The sequence below is a fragment of the Puma concolor genome, chromosome D3, assembly GCF_028749965.1.
Source record: "Puma concolor isolate L17-30 chromosome D3, mPumCon1.1.hap2, whole genome shotgun sequence".
Lineage (NCBI taxonomy): Eukaryota > Metazoa > Chordata > Mammalia > Carnivora > Felidae > Puma > Puma concolor.
This window is the reverse complement of record NC_141678.1, coordinates 34,149,183-34,171,118: the sequence shown is the minus strand read 5'-3', so window position 1 is coordinate 34,171,118 and position 21,936 is coordinate 34,149,183. Positions and strand designations below refer to the sequence as shown.

At 41.0% G+C, this 21,936-nt stretch overlaps 1 protein-coding gene across 2 annotated transcripts in view; it reads left to right on the top strand.

The window, feature by feature from the left end:
• The window catches only part of NAPG (NSF attachment protein gamma), a 29,653-nt gene extending 8,422 nt beyond the window's left edge, over window positions 1-21,231 (top strand). Inside the window, exons 2-12 of one of the 2 annotated variants that reach the window (XM_086682448.1) lie at window positions 1,343-1,410; window positions 3,378-3,462; window positions 4,155-4,172; window positions 5,046-5,076; window positions 8,465-8,574; window positions 8,689-8,755; window positions 9,036-9,106; window positions 14,869-14,947; window positions 17,144-17,220; window positions 17,770-17,899; window positions 18,945-21,231. In XM_086682448.1, coding sequence (XP_086538574.1) covers window positions 1,343-1,410; window positions 3,378-3,462; window positions 4,155-4,172; window positions 5,046-5,076; window positions 8,465-8,574; window positions 8,689-8,755; window positions 9,036-9,106; window positions 14,869-14,947; window positions 17,144-17,220; window positions 17,770-17,899; window positions 18,945-19,085 — 877 coding nt within the window. In that variant the 3' untranslated portion in view covers window positions 19,086-21,231. Of the gene's footprint in view, window positions 1-1,342; window positions 1,411-3,377; window positions 3,463-4,154; window positions 4,173-5,045; window positions 5,077-8,464; window positions 8,575-8,688; window positions 8,756-9,035; window positions 9,107-14,868; window positions 14,948-17,140; window positions 17,221-17,769; window positions 17,900-18,944 lie in introns of both variants that reach the window. The other variant, XM_025931238.2, reaches the window with a different exon arrangement.
• The last annotated feature ends 705 nt before the right edge of the window (window positions 21,232-21,936 follow it).

The following is a 21,936-nucleotide window of genomic DNA, read 5'->3' as shown; positions in this document are numbered from 1 at the left end:
AGGATTCTTGGCTGCATGTTTTTTCTGTTCATCACATTGAAAATTTCCTGCCATTCCTTTCTGGCCTGCCAGGTTTCAGTAGATAGGTCTGCTACTACCCTTATGTATCTACCTTTGTATGTTAGGGCCTATTTATCCCTAACTGCTTTCAGAATTCTCTCTTTATCCTTGTATTTTGCCAGTTTCACTATGATATGTCCTGCAGAAGATCGATTCAGGTTATGTCTGAAGGGAGTTCTCTGTGCCTCTCAGGTTTCAGTGCCTGTTTCCTTCCCGAGGTCAGGGCAGTTCTCAGCTATGATTTGTTCTAGTACACCTTCAGCCCCTTTCTCTCTCTCTTCTGGAATTCCTGTGATATGGATATTGTTCCATTTGATTGCATCACTTAGTTCTCTAATTCTCCCCCTCGTACTCCTGGATATTTTTATATTCTCCTTTTCTAAGCTTCCTCTTTTTCCATAATTTTATCTTCTAATTCACCTATTCTCTCCTCTGCCTCTTTAGTCCGCACTGTGGCCACCTCCATTTTATTTTGCACCTCATTTATTGCATTTTTTAATTCATCATGATTAGTTTGTAGTCCCTTGATCTCTGTAGCAATAGATTCTCTGCTGTCCTCTATGCTTTTTTCAAGCCCAGGGATTAATTTTATGACTATTACTCTAAATTCTTGTTCTGTTATATTGCTTAAATCAGTTTTGATCAATTCATTAGCTGTTGCTATTTCCTGGCATTTCTTTTGAGGAGAATTCTTCTGTTTCGCCATTTTGGCCACTTTTCTGTCCCTTATGCGTTTTAAAAGCTTGTTGTGTGCTCTGCACCTGTGAGCACTGCTATATTAAAGGAGGGTGGTACACTGTCCAGGGTCTGGCCCTTCAGGAGGTGTTTTTCTGGAGATTGTTACTTGATCTCTATTTTCGTGTCCTTGGTTATTTTATTACCCTACTGGTAGTAATAATTTGGACCCTCTACCAGATGTGCTTGGATTTGTTCCTTGGAGCAGCCCAAGAAGGCAGCTGGGTAAGAAGATAAATGCCGGTTTGTTTGTTTTTTTTAATGTTTGTTTATTTTTGAGAGAGGGAGAGAGCATGAACAGAGGAGGGGCAAAGAGAGAGGGAGACAGAATCCAAAGCATGCTCCAGGCTCTGAGCTGTCAGCACAGGCCTGACATGGGGCTCGAACCCACGAACTGTGAGATCATGACCTGATCAAGTCGGACGCTTAACCGATTGAGCCATCCAGGCACCCTGTTGTTGGTTTTTTAAAATCACCTATAAAGTTATTAAAGCAGGGTTCTGACTTACACATGTAGTTGGTAACTTGTGTCTTCATTTCATTTTAGCCTGAAAACTGGTTTTTTAAAATGGAAGCCAGATTATGACAGTGCCGCTTCTGAATATGGAAAAGCAGGTATGTGTGACCGTAGCCTTGTAACTCCAACATGTAATCTTAACATAGGCTGGTAACTTCTCGGCAAAGTACTTAACACTCGATGCTCTCTGTAAGATTTTAATAGTTAAAAAAACTAAAAAACAACAAAAAAATAAACCTGCCCAAACCCTTGCTTTGTTCTCACTTGTTATTTTCAGATGTGTTGAGGACTGAGTGAGAGGTCCAGTTCCCTGCAGCTGTCTGTCCTGACGGCAGAGATGGGGAGGGCTGGTGGCACATAGCTGCAGGGTTTTTGCATTGTTCTTACATGCTTGAATTTCAGTCAGTTGTTTGCTACTTCCAGGAGTTTTTCTGTATCTCTCTCTTGTGCTTCCTATAATTGAAAAAATTTTTTCTTAACTTTTTAAAATTTAGCCTTAATCTGAATTAGATCTGCCAATCTTGTGTTTGTTTGGCACATGTTTTTTTAAGAGCCGCGCTTTTGAGATACACTGATAAGTGTTCATGAAGTATGAAGCTGTATAAATCTTTGAATAAATTTATCTGTACATTAGATAAAAATGATCTGCAATATGCAACAGAGAAGGACTTTATCAAAAATTTAGCATTCAGTTATGGAATGATAGATTTCGGCATATCCACAATTATTTTGGATATAAAGCCTAATGCGGTTTTTGAAGTGCTCTGAATACATTTGCAGTTGTGTTGCAGCCACAGCTTGGATCACGTTTGTTAGCCGAATGTAGAGACCACCTGTGTAATGTGCTTTTGATAGACTTTAGTTTTAGTATATCACCAAAGAATGCAGAAATCTCATAAGTAGGAACTAATGAGTCTTTAACACTTTCATTTAAATCCTGAGTAAATTCTCTCTGTTGACTTACGCCAGTTATTTATGTTATACTTAAAAGAACAATTATTAAAATCAAACCTCGTGTGGATTCTGTCGATACCTTGTACAAGAATGCTTTTGTAAGTGGAGGGCACAACGTTTTGCAAATCTCCTGAGGGAAATTTAACACGGATTTGTTTTATATGCATCCGAGACCATGAGTTGCTTTCATAGATAACGTATTTCAGGTCCTGTTTTGCCATTAAATCATCCTTTGTTTCTTTTCTTTAAGGGGTTATGCAAAATACATTTAATCCTTAGAATAACTTTTTTAAAAAGCAAAATGTGGAAGCCCAGGGATGAAAATAGTTCGGTACTTTATTTTCAACATTTTATTGACGAGAATTTTAAGAGTTTGATTTTAACGAGTACTTTTTTTTTTTTTAAGCAGTATCCTTTTTTACTTATTTGTAAGCAACCCTTGACAAGTTTTCCAAAATCTGTAAGATCCTATTTTAGGACCATTCCTAATTGTTTTACTCTGATGACACTTTATAACAGTGAGCAATATATTTTAGCTCTTTGGACAATAGAAATGTCATTTTCACAGAAACCTGAACAGTGTAAAAGCTTTAAAAGACATGCATTGTTAATGTTTTGGGCATTTATTTAAAGATTGTGACAGGAGGGTTTATTACACAAATATTGAATGTGTTTATTGGTCTTCAGTTTCTAAATAACTTGAAAGATGGACTTAGCTATAACTACAGCACTGTTTTTATTATTAACTGTAAAACTGGTGAAGTAAGGTACTGTCTTTTATGACAGTACCTTATAAAGGTGTTAAAAAGTAGGTGTTAAAAAGACTTGGCTTTGAGTGAAAGTAGCACTGACTTATCGCCAGTAGTCTACAATTTAAAAAAAAGCAAAAACAAAAACAAACTTTTGAAAGTACTTCTAAGTTACTGGTAATCAAAAAAGTTACAAGAAAATTGCTTTTTAAAAAGTGCTGTTTTATAAAACTCCTTAGGTGTTTGATTAAAATAAGTATATTTTCTAATACTTCCCACGTGATACAGATTTTAGTAATGATTCGTTGGAAGTTTTGTCATGATGGATTAGAACGTCTGTCTTTGTTGTTGTTCCGTTTCAGCTGTTGCTTTTAAAAACGCCAAACAGTTTGAGCAAGCGAAAGATGCCTGCCTGAGAGAAGCTGTTGCTCATGAGAATAACAGGGCGTATCTTTTTCAACCTTTACAAAGGAGTTCGGGAATTAGAATGATACAGACTGAAACTCGTTTTGTTATAAGTTGGCTATGTGTGGAGAGAACAATGCTATTAAGTTAGAAAATGATTAGAAAAGTTCTGCATTTTTAACTGAGGGAGCATTTACAGAGACTTCTCATAATGTTTACACTGTTTTGCAGAACCGTAGTTGAGAGTTTATTTCTGTTGTTTCTGGATTTGCTTCATGGTGGTTTTACTTGGGCTGAAGTGAGGGAAATACACAGGTGCTGAAGAGTGAGGCAGGTAGTGGAAATTTTTAAAATACAGTCTTCCTTAGGTATTTGAAAGAAGAGTAGTTTAAATAAATTTTTCTAAGGTATTTGAAAATTTACTCTGTAAAAAGTGTCTTTTTTATCTACTTTGAAATTGCGGTTGTAATAACCTTGCATTTTAGTGAAACTTTACAGATAAATGGGCAGTGGAAAGAACTTAAAAATCTATGTGGTATTTTTATTTTTTCAGTGTTTTTTGTGAATTATGTAGTTTTAAGCGACATCAATAGGCATAAAATTACTGCTTCATCTGTTTGTAGGATTTGTCTTTTGGAACCAACTGGGGCAGTTGACGTTTTTTAAGTGGTAGATCTGTAGAAACTGTTGATTTGGTTTTTTTCCTTAATTTTAACTTTGTTACATCCATTCAGTCTTTTTCATGCTGCCAAGTAAGTAAATATTTTCCATGTTTTCATGTATTTGCAGTTTATGTTTTAAATGTTGCTGTTTTTCCATAGGTCGGTAAATTTTTCCTACGTTATAAATCCATAAATAGTGAATTATTCTGTATTGATTTAGATAAAATCATCATTTCCATTTGTTTCAGTCTTTACCTGACCCTTAGAAACTGAGTCACTCCTAAGATATACAGCGGTTAAGTTCAAATTTTTTTTTTTTTCAATGTTTATTTATTTTTGGGACAGAGAGAGACAGAGCATGAACGGGGGAGGGGCAGAGAGAGAGGGAGACACAGAATCGGAAACAGGCTCCAGGCTCCGAGCCATCAGCCCAGAGCCTGACGCGGGGCTCGAACTCACGGACCGCGAGATCGTGACCTGGCTGAAGTCGGACGCTTAACCGACTGCGCCACCCAGGCGCCCCTACAGCGGTTAAGTTCAATTCACCAAATATTTTTAGGGCCATTTTGTTCAATGACCTATGAAAAAACAAGTATGTTTTCCCCCCTCTTCCTTGATAGTTAATAGTACTTGTGGAGAGAAGCAGGCTTTCTCCTGCTTTCGTGGAGAGTACATGTTGCAAAACTTGGATTTAGTTTTGTCACATAGAAAGTCCTTTAACCTGTCTGAGTTTTACTTAATTTTGCATCTGCAAAATAAAATCCCTTTAACTCAGATGTCAGTTGTTTCCAAGGCATTATTGCCCTCAAAAATAAAAAGAAGAAAAAACTGTTACTCAAGGCCTAAAGCAGCATATAGTGCCTGAGCCAGTTTTAGTTGATCTAACTTCTATCTGTGGTAGAAAGTTTCCCCTCCTCCTTATTTCATTAAGATCTCATCTGAGAACTTGTATTCTCTTTGCAGAGCTTATGAGCAAGCTGGCATGATGTTGAAGGTCAGTAATGTGTCACAACTGTTCTGTAGGTAAAATGAATTAACTAGGTGTTAAAGTAAATTTGTGTTCAGATTGAAAAGTCTCCTTGCTGTAAGGTGAGAGGTGCTAAGATTTCATTTCCAAAGTATATTCTGTGTGTCTTAAGATAGGGAGTTTTAAAGGTGAAATTTAAGAGAAAGCTTAATGGAGGAAACCAGGAACACATTTCTATGCTTTGTAACCAGGAGCTTGTTAATAAACAGAGAGCTCTTTGGGAGATTTCCCTACTGCTGAGAGCTTCAGGACATTTTAATGCAGTAAAAATTTACAAATACATGTTTTTTGTTACTCTTGGGTTTTATTTTTTTTATTTTTATTTTTTAACTTTTTAAAAAATATTTATTTTTGAGAGAGACAGAGACAGAGCACAAGTGGGGGAGGAGCAGAGAGAGAGAGGGAGATACAGAATCGGAAGCAGGCTCTGCTCTGTCAGCACAGAGTCCGACACGGGACTTGAACTCATGAACAGCGAAAGTCAGACACTTAACGGACTGAGACATCCAGGCACCCCACTCTTGGGTTTTAGAAAGGAGAGTTTTGCTTGTTTTATAAAAGCTGGCATTGAAAAGAACCTTAGACTTAAGCAATTGATACTTAATTCTGATTCTTGTTGAATGGAATAGTTGGCTAATGTGCTTGTGCCGCTTTTCATATTTCTGCCTCATTAAAGCAGGTTGGGAAGTAATACACTGTTGTGGTGAGAAAAAACATGTTACTTTATGACACTTACAAAGCATGCCAAGTAGCAGTTGACATAGAACATTTCCTTTCCATTTTTATGTTTCCTAATACAGTAAAAGCTGTTTGAATTATTATGAAGCTTTAAGAACTCATGCTTTAGTAAAACTATTTTTTTTTATTTTTTTAAATTTTTTTTTTCAACGTTTATTTATTTTTGGGACAGAGAGAGACAGAGCATGAACGGGGGAGGGGCAGAGAGAGAGGGAGACACAGAATCGGAAACAGGCTCCAGGCTCTGAGCCATCAGCCCAGAGCCTGACGCGGGGCTCGAACTCCCGGACCGCGAGATCGTGACCTGGCTGAAGTCGGACGCTTAACCGACTGCGCCACCCAGGCGCCCCTATTTTTTTTAATTTTAATGACTTTTATAATCTTACTGATTTTTTAAGGAATACATGCTCATTGTAGAACATTTAGAAACTGGAAGGACCAAAAAGCGTTAGTAATGAGTTTATTTTTTTCTTTTAGTCATTTTTCTAAGTACATACGTATCTTACTATTTACATTTAACTTTTTCATGCAGATTTTCTTTTTCATGCCATTTAAAAAATTACTTTCAAAATATATATCACGGGCTTTAAGAATTTCCATATCCTTTGACCTAGGAATTCCAATTCTGTGACTCTGTTGTAAAGAGACAGATAGCAAAGATTTATGTGTAAAAATGTTTATTATATATTGCTTAAGAAAAATGGCAGTTATCTAAATTTTTAATAATAAGATATTTAAATAAATTATGGTGCTTCCTTGTGATAAACTGTTACGTTGCCATTGTAGTAAAGCTTTTCTGGATAAAACCTGCAACCAGATTTGGTGATGCAGGTCAGGTTATCAGCAGTTTCTTAGCAACTAGAATTTCTCTTGTAGCCGAAGGAGCTGGGTGTCTGCCCTGACCTTCTGCTGTCCCAGGTCCCCCTGAGAAATAGGAAGCTCCCAGGTGGCTCGTGTCATCTCATTTGTGGCTATTATTAGGATCCACTCTCTTAATACAGAAATGCTAGACCACTATAATTTATAATCCTCACAGCTTCAGTTTATATTCTAACAGCTGGGCTAAGACTTGAGTCTTCATAAAAAGATATTATTTTGACATCATTTCCGTTGTGGTAGTATTGGTTTAATTTGAGGATTTGAAGGCACTGCTTTGAATGAAGGAAAAATAAACCTAGTAGGTAGGGGAAAAGACAAGAGAAAATGCTTTCTGCCATGCTCTTGTATTTAAATTAAATGCCTTTGGACAGTCCTTAGCAGCATTAGGGGTCCTGAGCTGCTTGGCTCAGTGTTAATTCCGTGGGTTGAAATTTCCATTCATACAGACCTTTGTAATCATCTGCCAGCAAGGCTTAGGAAGTGACAATATGTGGAAGGATGCCGAGTGGAAGACACCACTTACTGGAGTCGCCCCTGGTTCTGTCATTGTACGACTGTTAGATTTCATATCTTCTGTGGAACAAAAGCAGTAGGGTGACTCAGGCACAAAACCGCTGAAAATAAGCATGCTTTTATTTTCCTTTCGATTTTGCCATGCTACAAGAACATGGGGAAGAGTATAAAATAGTGTAACTTTTCAGATGGCAGCCTATCCTTGTTTATTCCTTAGCTAAAGAATGAAAAAGTTATATTTGGACATCAGTAAGAATGAGACCAACAGGTTTTGTATCCTAAAGAATTTGCCAACTTAGTGAGTGACTGAACAGGCAGATTTGAAAACAACCCATGAAACGTCTGCATGGAGCCTACTTTAAGATCTAAGGATGTCAACCCTAAGTAGGACGATGCCACATAAACCTTATATCTGGCTTGTAAATGATTATTGTTCTGTTTCTAAAAGAGTTTAGATTTGGAGATAATAGATGTAAGGACCACAGGATGCTGAGACCTATGATCTCCTAGTGAGGCATGGAGTTAACCTGTTGGTGGCACTCATTGTGAAAAAGGGCTGCAGACCCTGATGAGCCCAGGGCAGTGGGGACTGAGGCAGGCCTGGGCGTATAGGACAGCAGGGAGTGTGGAGGGGAGTGCGGAGAGAGGAGGCCACTGCAGGAGACGCCACGCCTCCCGGGACATCCGCTCAGCCTCAACCCACTCCTGCCACGTGGGAATGAAAACCTGCTGACGCCAGAGCTTGTGATACTTTTTTAAAATAGGAAGCTGTAAAACAGAACCTTTGTGAAAGTTTCTGATTTAAAACTACTGAATGGTTCAAGCAAGATGCACTTGGAAATGAGGTACAGCCCTTGAGCTGCTGGTTTGCAGCCTTTGGCATAGGCTTCGCAGCTGGTAGGGACTCAGTAAGTGTTCAGAGAATTATAAATCCTACAAAACAGTCAAGAGCAAGGGTTTTGGTTTCTACCGTTGGTAGAGCTTTTCTGAAACTCTGAAGTGGTGATGAACTCTGTAGAACTCAACTGATAACGTTTTTAGTTTGGCAGAATGAACTTGATGGGGGAGAGTAACCACGTGAAGGCATTTCATCTTAAATCTATCTGTTGTATAATGTATTCAAACGTTAAAATTAATAAATTGTACTTTTCATGAATAAGGAATAAAATGAATTTCTGATTGTTAATTCTGTGCTTAAGCTGATGCATTTATCCTTTGCCTAAAGGAGATGCAGAAACTACCAGAGGCCGTTCAGCTGATTGAGAAAGCCAGCATGATGTATCTGGAAAACGGCACCCCTGACACGGCAGCCATGGCCTTGGAACGCGCTGGAAAGTGAGTGTGTGGAACACAAGTCTGCATAGGAGCCATTGGCTTTTTGTCTTAATAAAGTCCTTGGAAAAACAAGTTTTCTATCTCTCATAGGAGTCCAATTTTCTTGTCTCATAGGCTTATAGAAAATGTAGATCCAGAAAAGGCTGTACAGTTATATCAACAGACAGCAAATGTGTTCGAAGTAAGTCTGAATTTTACTTTTTTCCTTTAAGTATACTTAGAATGTTTAGGCTCATTTTCTGTAGGAAAATAGAGAAATGCAGTGACTGCTTTTAAAGTTTTCTGTGCTCACAGTTGAACTGTAGTTTTTTATTAGACAGTTAATAAAATGGATTAACAGCTTTGGCATTTTCCCCCTGCCCACTTTGAGTGCTGTTACTTTCTTATCAAATAATTATTGGGAGGAAAAGAAGATTCCTAGATTAAAGCAGCCAACTGTCTCTTTTCTCTGACTCCTTCAGAATGAGGAACGCTTACGACAGGCAGTTGAATTACTAGGAAAAGCCTCCAGACTGCTGGTCCGAGGACGCAGGTAAGATTTCCAAAACTGTGTTGCTGTGTGTCCATGTAAACCTTCAGTCCACATTTGGAAGCGTTAAGTAACGTCGGGAATGGCTTGTTAATCTATTTGGTGTAAGCCACAGGCACACCAGGCCACCGAGTAGAAAGAGTAATGTCTACAAGATGGAACATGGAATTAAATATTAAAAGATCTGCTGTTTTTGTAAATCTGATGCCAAAATGTATCATGCATTGTGGTTTCATTGGTTAAAACCTGGCTCAGCAGTGTGGGAGAGCAGTTGTCTTGATACGTTATTTGGTTGGGTTATAACGTGTTTCTCTTGAGGAGAAATTGCTGTACAGGCATAAATAACAAGATCCCCCAATGTTCACCCAGGGAAATTGACCAGTTCTTGACAGTCAAATATTGTCATTAAATAGGGTATTTGCTTTTTTATCCTTTAAACATATGACTTAATGCATAAATAGCTGGACCCCAGAAACCTAGAATGCTACTGGATTTTCCTTTATTTTTATTCATTTACCTTAATTTAAGCTTAGTAGGCACTCTCTGTCATTAATAAAATTGTTTGCCAAGACACTGTTTAGTACTATTTAAGATGAACGCACTTAGAAAACTGTAAATCTGAAGGTAGATAACCTCATTAAAATTTGCCCCTACTTCCCTCGTGACAGAAAAGACCCAAGATCTATTCTGTGAAGGAATCAAAAAACAAATGACTAAAGAATCAGTTGACCTTTTTCTGAGACTGAATTAAATGTTTTCTTCATGAAGACAATAGATTGTAAAATATAATTCAAACAGGTTTAAAGTAGCATCGGAATAAATTAATATAGAATTAATAACTTTGGTGTGTTTTCATTTAGGTATACTACTTTATAGGACCTTCTTTCATTGATTAGGATTTTTTTGTTGGGCTAAACGGCGTAGTATTTTTGTTGTGATTTTAAATTAAGAGTTTTGTATTAAACCGTGAGGCAAAACTTAACATATACATAAGCCTTGGGTCATTACATTTATTCATTTTACTTATCTAAGCTTCCTAGAGATCCAAACAACTGGAATGCTAACTCCAACGATTCCCAACTTATAAACGGTGATATAATAAGTTGAGGTCAGTCCCTGAAAGGGTTTCTTATAGAAACAGAGCTGTCTGTGGTGATGGTCCCAGGTGGTGCAGCATAGCTGAAGTGTACCTGGATTCTGATTCTCTGAGCAGAGCCTCGCACTTGGAGAGACAGGCAACGGTGCCCTGGACTCTTCTCATCCCAGGGCAGACAGGCATGCTCTGGCATACTTTGTCCTCTTCTCATCCACTCCCTGACAGTCCTCCCGCAGACCTCCAGAGCCTTCTTAAGGCCCGACCGAGGTCCCTTAACCACTGAAGGCATCCGAAGCGAAGTTGGAGCTAGGGACAGAAAGTCAGGCCTGCTCTGGGCACGAGTGCGCGCTGCTTCAGTCTCCCCAGGGTATTTCTGCTTTCACATCTGCTCACCTGTTGTCCAGACTGAGATTATCTAAAGCTGGTTTCTAGGGGGTGGAGCAAAGGGAAGGAGGGGGCCAGGAGGAGCTCCCCAGGAGGGCAGCTGAGCAGCCTTTTCTAGCTACATGTACATGGTCCCCGGCCGAGCAGTAGCCACCACCATTCCCAGAAGTTACTAGTCAGCTGTAGCGTGTGTGATGAGAACCATTATTCTAGAACAAATACGGAGTTTTCTTCACAGTCCGAGAAAGTGGTATGGAGATGCTGGAAGGAGGACATTTATATGTCTAGGGCAGCCAGTATGTCTTTTATTTACTTCATGAATGTTTTATTGCTTTTTTTCTTCCTTTTTAGTAAAGGTGCATTGAAAAATAGTATTTTATGTAGTATCTTGAACAAAAATTTTATGGAAATACTTTCTTTAAGTTTTATAAGAACATAAAGATTGATTTGAATTTATTCAGGAGTGGTAAGGAATTTGATGTTTTGAAAACTATCCCTGGGTATGGATAGTATGAAAGAGTTACAAGTCAGCTGTCACAGTACTGCCGTCAGAATTTCAGTAGTATGGGATGAGAAAAACCTGGAGGATAGATGTTAAAAAAAGATAGCTGTGCGAATTTATGTGATATTTGAGTATTTTGAATATATACTTTGATTCTAATCTCAATTGGGGCTGTCAGTTGTCCAAAAGAACTAAAATAGTAATTTTATATAATGTTGGAAAGAGCATCTAATAGAGTATAGCTTGCAATTTTAAATTTTATGTTTGTTATATTTAGAATAATATATTTTTATATTAATGTGATTCTGTAATATTTAGTCATAACTTAACAGTAGTTTCTAAGTATAGTGACATTAAATATCCTGTTTAATATATTGGTATTAGGGGCGCCTGGGTGGCGCAGTCGGTTAAGCGTCCGACTTCAGCCAGGTCACGATCTCGCGGTCTGTGAGTTCGAGCCCCGCGTCGGGCTCTGGGCTGATGGCTCAGGGCCTGGAGCCTGTTTCCGATTCTGTGTCTCCCTCTCTCTCTGCCCCTCCCCCGTTCATGCTCTGTCTCTCTCTGTCCCAAAAATAAATAAACGTTGAAAAAAAAAAATATATATATATTGGTATTAGTCTCGTGCTCTTCCTACATTTCTGGAGAGCCATAATTCAGAAGTGAGTCAGAGTTCATTTAGGTTCCATCTGTGAGGCCTTAAATCCGTCCACACCAGTGCCCATGTCCCCTCCCTGAACAGGCCCTTCCAGTTGGTTTGACTTAACAGACCATTCCTGTGCCTTCCAGAGAAGTTCTGAGGCAGCTGAGCTGGTTGGTAACACTGTGTGGTTGGTGCTCAGTGAACCAAGTCAGAGTGCTTTCCAGAGCTTTGTCATAATTCTCGGTGAGGAGAATAATCTGACTTCTGTATCAATTAACCACCCCCACCACTACCTGACTCCCCACTTCTAAGGCTCTCTCTCAGACTCTCCCCTGGTGGCTGAGACAGTCACTAGATTATAAACACAGGGAGAACTGGGTGTGTGCATGTGGGGTAGGTACTAGTTGAACATAACTAGTTTCCTGTCCTTGTCCTGTCCGTTGTGATGCCAAGGTTTATTAGGGTGATATTAAGCTTAGTTGGCAATGTGATGAATTGGCTGAAAGTTTTGTAGGTAGTTAAAAATACGTTCTGGATTTCAGGAGGCTGTGGAGGGGTTTTGAGTTATTGTGAGGGAGATAGATGTCCATTGAAAACTGGGTTGAGTGAAGTCCTGTGACAATTTCCTGCCGTATGCACATAATTTTTGTGGGGCTTACATTTTATTTTATTTTTGAATTGTAGGAAGATCAAAAACAGTTTATTCTCTTTTCAGCAAAACCAGATGCATTTTGTTTTGTTAGGAGTATTAAGAATTACCTCCATGTTCCATTATAATTTATGAATAATTCCTGGATACATTTGAAAACAGTTGGCTTTATATGTCAGTTTCATGGACTTTTAGCCAAGTTGATCATTTTTTTAAATCACACATAAACAGTATTTCTCTTAGATGGCTGTTTTGCTAACTAGCTGTTAGCACATGGAAATGCTGTTTTTATGCCAAGGAGATAAGTGAGTCACGTGTGAAGAATACAGCCTTTATCGTTAAATATATGAAAAACTTAAAATGTTAAGATTCCTACTAGAGTGGTGTAATCTGGTGTGATGTTCACCGAATGTCCTGATGTAATATGTTTTATAAAACAGGATCTGGGATAAGCTCATGTCGTAATTACAAATGATACAAATGTATGTTACCCAGCATATTAATTTCCTTTTCTATATGACAAGTAACCACAAACCCAGCAGCTTAAAACAACAGTCACTCATTCATTGTCTCACAGTTCTGCAGGTTAGAAGTCCAGCTCCAGTATAGCTGGGTCCTGTGCTCAGAGTCTCATTAGGCTGGAATGAAGTGTCCAGTATGGCTGTGAAGTCATTCTGGGCTCATTGGCTGTCGGCAGGATTCCTTTCCTTGTGGCTGTAGGACGCACACCCATATTTTCTTGTTAGTCGTTGGCCTGGGGGCAGTCCTCAGCTCTAAATGTACCCATAGTTCCTTGGCATGTGCCCTCTGGACGGTTCACAAGATAGTAGTTCTGTGGCTTCTTCAAGGTTGGTGAGAGCATGTCTCTTGACTTCAATCTCTGACCTTTTAAGAGCTCTTCTGATTAGGTCAGGCCCATCCAGACAATCTCTCTGCTTCACTCAAAGTCAGTTGATTAGTCACTGAGTCACTCCTCATAGGAGTGAGTTCTATCATATTCAGAGGTCATGCCCACATTCAAGGGAAGACTACATAAGGATATATATAAGGAGCAAGAATCTTGGGGAACAGTCTTAGAATTCTGCTACCATGTGCAATTTATAAACTGGCTTTGTTCCCCAGATTTATCAAGTTGGGCTTAAGAAATTCAGAATTATTTGTCCAGTTAGCCTTATTTTTTTTAATTTATTTAATTTATTGTCAGATTGGCTAACATACAGTGTGTAAAGTGTGCTCTTGGTTTTTGGGGGTAGATTCCTGTGGTTCATCGCTTACATACAACGCCCACTGCTCATCCCAACAGGTGCTCTTATTGTATGAGGTATTAAGTTGCCAGGGTAAGGCCCACAGAAATTCAATTTAATTTATAAGAATTAAACCAAGCCAATACTGTGTGTGTGTGGTGTGTGCACGCATATGCGACTCAACTATTCAGGCATAATTTTAAAATTACCTTTTTTAAAAGATAATTGTTAACATTTTTATATGTTAATTTGGGTTACGAAACAGCTCTTTGCCTCTGCATCCAAACAGTGCAGACTGCTTGCCCTTTTGGCTTTTGGGGTGAGGCCTGCACACTTTCTTGAGGCACGGGTTAGGTGCCAGGAAGGGAGTCCCAGGACGGGGCCATGGTACGCCTGTAGAAAGAGACGAGGAGCTGTGTACGGTGTGCTGGGATTGAGGCTGCAGAATGGGAAGGGCGAGGGCCTTGGAGGATTCGGGGGAACAGTGTTAGCAGTGCCTTTCCCCTTCATTTCTTCATGGAATGGAAGAAAAGGAAAACGGATGAGAGTTCATTGAAACCGGTGAATGGTGAGGACGAAAGGGACATTTTTTCTGGCTCACTGAGCAGCAGTGGAGCATGTGGTGGTGAGGACAGAGTTGGGGAAAGAACTCTCCAGCTGTGAGGCACTGCCCTTGGGGTGTCTGGATGGCCTTAGTGGAAGGAAAGAACTCTGGGGTGATTAAATCAGGGCTTGTCTAATGCTTTTCACGGAAATTCACAGAGCAGTTTGTTGAATTGGATAGATGGCTCATTAATGGGTGATCTTTACCAGACTTAAACTTCTCTGTTTGAAGTAACTTATCCTTACGTGCTGCTTTTTGTCTGTCTGCTTGATGCCTGAACGGGTGAGTGGAGTGTTTCAAAGATAAGCCATGGGGCGCCTGGGTGGCTCAGTCGGTTAGGCATCCGACTTCGGCTCAGGTCATGATCTCGCCGTTCATGAGTTCGAGCCCCACATCGGGCTCTATGCTGACAGCTCAGAGCTTGGAGCCTGCTTGTGCTCTGTCTCTGTCTCTCAAAAATAAATAAACATTAAAAAACAAACAAAAACATAAGCCAGATGTGCAGAGCTCATGGAAACTGGGTTACTGAGCTAAAAGTGCTTTATGTGTTATTTTCGCTAAAGTCTGTGCTATCAAATACAAAGGCGATCTTCCCTTTAGGTCATTTAGAGCTGCCTTGTTTGACATTTCTTTGTTTTGTCTTTAGGTTTGATGAGGCAGCACTTTCTATTCAGAAAGAAAAAAATATTTATAAGGAGATTGAGAATTATCCAACTTGTTATAAGGTATGCTTTGAAAGTGCTTATTTTGGCTTTATATTTGTTAATTTTTCATATTGGTGTAACTGTGTACCTAGGACTGGATTCCATGGATATTTTTAAAAATAATTTTGGGCAAGATGGAGTAAGCCCCCTATAGTCTGTCTCTCCTGCTTATTACAGCTAAAACTTCTGGACAAAATATAAAAATTCCTGGACTCTGAAAAATAAAAGCAGGGGGTGAGTAAGCACTTGGACAGGCAGCCAGTACAGGAGATGGTTTCCAGAGTTTTCCCTATTTTTCTTGTGGCATTGCTGGAGAGAGGCCCCCAGTCCTGGAGCTCGGCAGCAGAGGCTCCAGCAGCTAAAACCCATCAACCCCGTGTTTCTAACTGGAGGGACCCATCTATCCCGTGTTTCTCCCATGGCTTTGTTCTGAGGGTGAGTCCTAGTCATGGCAACGGCTGTGATGATGGTGCAGGCAGATGAAACACCACAAGAGGCTTATCAGTCTCTTTGGCCAGAGGAGCTGGGACGATGAGCTAAGAGCAAGGTAGAACGCCCAGGAAGGAGAAGGGAATCCCGAGTGTGGGTGTGAGCAGGCGCCCACACAAGTCCTGGGTTTACTCTCCAGCTCCGCATGTGCCGGACAGACCCAGAGCAGCAGGGCATAGGCTTTGGGAGCTGAAGTAAGATTTGACCACTGTCCAGGGCCCACAGCACCCTGGCAGGACTCTTGCTTGGGGCTGAGCCGCAGCGGCAGGGCAGAGGCGCCGAAGACGAGAGCCGCTGCCCGCCAGCCACAGACGGAACCTGCAGTCTGAGCCTGCCTGCGGTATTGCCTGCTGAAAGCATCCATGCTCTCCTGAGAATTCTTGGAGAGTCTATGCAGCATAACATCCACAGTGTCCAGGATACAGCCCCAAAGCGCTCCACACAGAAGGAGCCAGGAAGTCGGCCAGTTTTCAAGAGAAGACAGTGGACGCCCACCCAGAGGTGCCCCAGATGTTGGAATTACCAGGTCACAACTTCCCAACCTTTTTTTTTTTTTTTTAATGTTTTATTTATTTTTGAGAGAGAGAGACAGTGCAAGCAGGGGAGGGACAGAGAGAGAGAGAGAGAGGGAGACACAGAATCCGAGGACAGGCTCCAGCCTCTGAGCTGTCAGCACAGAGCCCAACGCATTGCTCGAACTCACAAACCATGAGGCCTTGACCTGAGCCGAAGTCAGACGCCCAACTGACTGAGCCACCCAGGCGCCCCCACAACTTCACAACTTTGAAGCAGCTGTTGCAACTGGCCCATGAGGTGGAAAGGCAAACAGATGAATGGACAAAAGGACTGTTGTTTCCTCTTCTTTTTCTTTCTTTCTTTCTTTCTTTCTTTCTTTCTTTCTTTCTTTCTTTCTTTCTTTCTTTCTTTCCTTCTTTCCTTCCTTCCTTCCTTCCTTCCTTCTTTCTTTCTTTCTTTCTTTCTTTCTTTCTTTCTTTCTTTCTTTCTTTCTTTCTTTCAATAAAAACTAAAGATGAGCTAAATGAGAATTTTGGAACTGAAAAGGCAATGTCTGCAGTAAATATTGTATGAACTTAATCTGATAATGGAGATGATAAAAGATACACTGAATTTAAAGATGGATCAGTAAAAGTTGTCTGAAGAACGGAAAAAAATTGAAAAACCCGTTTTGAAGAGCCGTTCTGCCAATAAGATCTTATCAGTCATATCTTTGGTCTTAATGATGCTTTTGTGGGCTTATAGATAGTATTGTTCCTATTACCTAAAGTTTTTATTCATTCATTTGTCTTTTTCCTACTGTCTAAGAATTCCAGAGTATTATTGTGGCGTCACAGGTCTCCCCTCTTTTTCATTCCTTTTTCAAGATTGAGCCTATGTAGATACCTAAGAGATGTTTTCTTACAGCGTGTGGTAGTTGTGTTCTAAGTTGTATTATTCAGTGTGGTCCTCAGACTGACAGTGTTGGGACACCTGGGAGCAAGCGGGATTGCAGGCTTGCCTCGGACCCCCTAAATCAGCCTTCATTTAGCAAGACCCTGCGTGGCTCGTGGGCACAGTACAGTTTGACCTGTACCGTTGTGTGTTTTCCTTCACGCGTCCTGTGGAAGCTACTAAGAATTTATAAGTCTCCATATGACTCCAGATGTCAGGGGATTGACTTTGCTAAACAGATGTAAATTTGGGCCGTAATCACCTCTTCTGTTTTAGAAGACAATCGCTCAAGTCTTAGTTCACCTGCACAGGAGTGACTACGTGGCCGCGGAGAGGTGCGTCAGAGAGAGCTACAGGTAAGAAGACGGAGGCAGCGCTGCCCGGATGTGCAGTGTTAACGTCTGTAGTTCTCAGTGTCAGACCACTGCTTAGACAGCTGCTATTGGTCCTGAAGCCATTTTTGGTTTTTAATACATTTCATAGTGGTGGGGGGACTTCCCTAACCACTTCAGCAGGATTTTGACAAGTTCGGATCTTCCCTGTGTTTTTCTCCTGGGGATTTCGTGGGAGTGAATGACTTCAATGATTTTGTTCTGTTTGCCTTCTAAGAAAAAAGAACAACAAAAAAAGGAGTAAAGAAATGTTCTCAGATTATATGTTACAGGAGGATCATGTCTTACTGAAGGTAGTTCAAATGAGTGGTCTCAGCCTGGGCAGTGCTGACATTTTGGGGCGCATACGTAATTCCTTGCTGTCTGGCCTGTCCTGTACCTTGTGGGGCGTCTGGGGCATCCCAGGCCGCCACCCACTTGTTAACAAAAATGTCTCCAGATATTGCCAAACATTTGCTGGGGGGCAGGATGGCGGGGGGGCAGGTGGAGACGTGTGACTCGTGCTTGCCGCAGCATTCCAGGGTTCAGTGGGAGTGAGGACTGCGCCGCCCTGGAGCAGCTCCTTGAAGGCTATGACCAGCAAGACCAAGACCAAGTGTCGGAGGTCTGCAACTCGCCCCTTTTCAAGTACATGGACAATGATGTAAGTGGCCTCTTTTCTTTCCCCTTCAAAGGTGGAGGCTTCTAGTGAGATCATTTTTCTCCTGTGGGCGTGTGAGATGTTCCCCCTCTATTTTTCACCTCCGGCTACTGCCCGACAAGGAATGCGGCAGTTGCCCTGAATTTCACCATAGTCTGAGACTGTTGAGATGTCAGCCATGTGGGTTCACAGCCATTTATCTAGCCTTCTAACTGTTGACCATATCTGTAGTTTTTAATTCGGTTCCAGTTCTCAGCTTTGCCTTCCTCCCGTAGACCTCTGTAGGTTGCTTAGTTTGAGTTTTCTTTTAGGCTTCACCGAAAGAGGCTCTTCAGGTAGTGGCCTTTGTAATTCAGGGGCCTTGTCGGAGGCCCACTTCCGTGACAGCTGGTTGTGTGACACGGGGTATTACTGAACTCCTGAACTCTGGAAGCCTCACTTAACTCATCTGTATGAATGGAGCAGCAGGTCCCTGTCTTGCCCACCTGTCTCGAAGAATAGATATGTACGTGGGAAACAGCCTCGCACAGTGCCGTATACAGAGCGCGAGCCGTGTCTGTGGGTCTCCCTTGTGTGCTTCCCTTTTCAGTAGATTGATGAGCCCCTGTTCATTTGATTTGATATTAGAGCAGCTTAAGACCTTCGTTTTTTTGTAATGATGTATATAGGTTTTTTTCTTGATAAATTCTTCTGTAGGTTTTTGTAAGTTTGATGATTTTTGAAGAATTTGTCTCTAGCTTAACTTCTCATTTACTGCACAGATCTTTATTTTGTAGGTACCTGCCAGTATTACTTAGCGGGTCCCAATGATCTCAGATTCCTAGGTGTGGCAGAGAACTGATGTTTTTACTGGTTGCGTACCTGTCACGTCACGGTCATGAGCCATCCGCTGGCAGAGCAGTGTGGGTTGTGCTGTGGGTGTCCGTCCATCTAAATGGTAGTATTGGTAGAGAACTAAGATCTGTCTCGTATAGATAACTACTGTTGACACGTGGCACACTGAGATTCTGGTCATCCAGCTCCTGAGAACATGTTTTGTCGTTGACAGTATGCTAAGCTGGGCCTGAGTTTGGTGGTTCCAGGAGGGGGAATCAAGAAGAAATCTGCAGCACCACAGGCTAAGTCTGAAGGCGCCACTGCCCCTGCCACCGAGGAAGACGAGGACGAGTACGCTGGAGGCCTGTGCTAGGGTCTTGGCTCCGCGGAAAGGAAGAGGAAATTTCTGACGTGCCGTTCATGGACTTGGACCTTGTCTAAGGGGATCCAGACTTCACTGCAGTCATGGTTTTGAAAATGCTAATAAAGACTCATCTTTAGTCATCATTTTGCGAAGTCACCCATTGTACCCACTACCTGAGAACTTTTTTTTTTTTCTTTCCATAAGAGCCTTTCTAAGACACCCAGCAAGAATGAACAGGTAAATGTATTGTCACATTTTAATACAGTTGATTTTGAAATTTGCAAGCCATAAATGATGTTCTAAACAAAAGGGACAGTAGACATAGAAATTCTTTTCTCTTGGGCTTTTTTAATTTATTGTTAGAGAATTTTCTTTGCATTTTATTTAATCATTGCTGCTAAAAGTAAAGTTTACTGGTTAAACAAAGCAGTATTTTAAACTTTTGTTTTGAAAAGGAGATTTATCCCCAGTGATATCAGATACATTTAAATTATTAAATCTAAGTCTTTTCCAAGGCAAGACTGGGACAGGATGCTATTTTGAGCCTTACAATATTGTTTAGCCCAATGAAAGGTACATTTAAAGTCTTACACGTAAATTGAATCCTTTGAAGGCATATTTAGCTCCTCTTTGAAATGCATTTTTTCCACCTAAAAAAACACAGCGGCTCTCCCCAAATCCACTTGGTTTTGACTAAATGGGAATTAATGAGGACTGTTTTTATGCATTCTAATTCCCAGCAGTCTAGAACATTTCTTCCCTCCAAAATAATTTTCGATTCACTTAGAGCTGTAACCGGACGGTAACTAGACGTGGGAATGCCGTATACCATAGACATTTAGCTGAGAGGGAAGAATGGTTTCTGAAGTACTTCTGTTTAAAGGACTGACTGCCAGCATTTTAGTCCTGGTGGGTATTCCTAAGAGATTATTTTTGAAGCATTCCTTTTTCACCTCTGTCTCCCAGTCTGCTAAGCGGAAAGAGGCACCGGTCAGCAGCAGGGTGCCTTCTGCGGGCAGGGTGGTTTCCTGTCCGCGTGTCCTGTCTTCACAGAGCCTGGCCTCATGCGAGTGCAGCGTGTGTCTGTTTGCTGCTCCCTGAAGACCCCAGGGCCGATCCATCACGATGTGTGGTGTTTAGCCATGGTTTTAGCCGAGGGAGAGGAGGGCTTAGCCAGGACGTTATCTTCATGTGGCAGGTGCTCTTGGGTGGGGGTGGGTGGGAGGGGAGACAGATTTATTGAAGACCCTATTTAAAATACTAACAAATACAATGTTTGGATTCCCCAAGTTGCTCTCCTAGTTCTGGTAGCAGCCCATTTTCACTGACTGTATGGAGATTAACTTTGAACAATCTCAGTAAAGCTGCACTTAGACATTTGTACTGAAGGACATACTAGAATGCTGCCAAGATCCCTCCATTGCTGCTGTGCCCTTTAGATCTAGTTGGAAACTTCGGGAGCCTCATACTAACGCTCCTGTGAGCTAAGTCACCATCTGTCTAAACAGATTTGGCAGCACTTAAAAGATACTTTAGACTATTTGTTTAAAGACCATATTACCCATTGCAGCCTTGGAAAAATCGGTAACTTTTACATTCTAAAAACGAGGAGTGATTCAGTGCATTCTGCATCCGCAGGGCAGCTGACCCTTAGCAACGTAAAAGGCTCTGTTTCTTCCAAGTGCAGCCTCCTTCCCCCTCCCTGCCCACGCTCAGGGACTGACGTGCAGGACGCACGCTGTGGTGTCCAGGAAAGAGCCCTTGTTCCATCCTCATGCAGTTTAGTGTTCCACGCACGGAAGTCTGTATCCTGAGTGTGGTCCGAAGTGGGAAACGTGTGTTTACAACAACAGGAAAACCTTTTGCAGAGCTCGCGCCATCACTTTTACCAAAGTGGAAGTCTGCATGAGTATGCTCAGAATTGAATACTCAGTGTTCTATTATATTGTAAGTGAAGTCGATCTACAAATCTATTTAATATATTGAATTTGTTTGTACATAGAGTATGTATGGTATTTGTGTATGGAATCTGTGCTTCCTTCCTATTTTTTCCAGTTCTTTGATGAGAAAACATTAAATGTGTTGTTACGGAAATGTAGATTATTGCTTCAGTGGGAAGATACTATGAAAATAAAATCTGTAACTATGATATATATGATATGAAAGTATGATTATTACTGTTACTCATTTCACTTTACTTATTTCCTTTCTTCCAAGAACATAGTCTCATTTATGTGATTTCCAGCCATACATATACAAGAACAATATTTTGTTAGGTCCTGTATTCTGCTCTTTGGGAGTCAGTTAAGTACCTTTAGGAGTTACTTTAAACTATTTGAGTTTTTAAGATACTGATCCTCCAGTTAGTATAATACTGTACTATCTGCTGCTTGTTGAGGTGGAAGACTTTAATACCTCTTCCAAGAGAGTAATTCTTTCACGAAGGGAGGTGGTGGAAGTCAAGTGCATCATTTCCAGGCCAGACCACTTACTGCTGGAGGGACACTCACGAGTTCCCTTTCCCCTGCCACTCAGATCCAGAATGCTCCCGTGTCCCGCCCTGAGAGCGGAAGCCGTAAGCAGAGCCCTCAGCTGACCTGTGATGCACACAAAGCAGGAATGAATTTGGTTTCCAGTGCGTCTTAGTACGTAAAGACTGTCCCAGTGCAGGAGTTGACTAATTATTCAAGAACTTTTTCTTGAAAAATGTTATTACTTCTATAAGAATATAAGCCTGGAGTAAGGCACGTTTTGTTGTAAAGTGTTTTAGTTGGTCTTCGAAAAGCGTGTATGACTTTACTGTTAAGAGTTGAAGCTATATTGTGTTTTTTGTGCGGCGCTGGTGAGCCAGGCTCCTGGG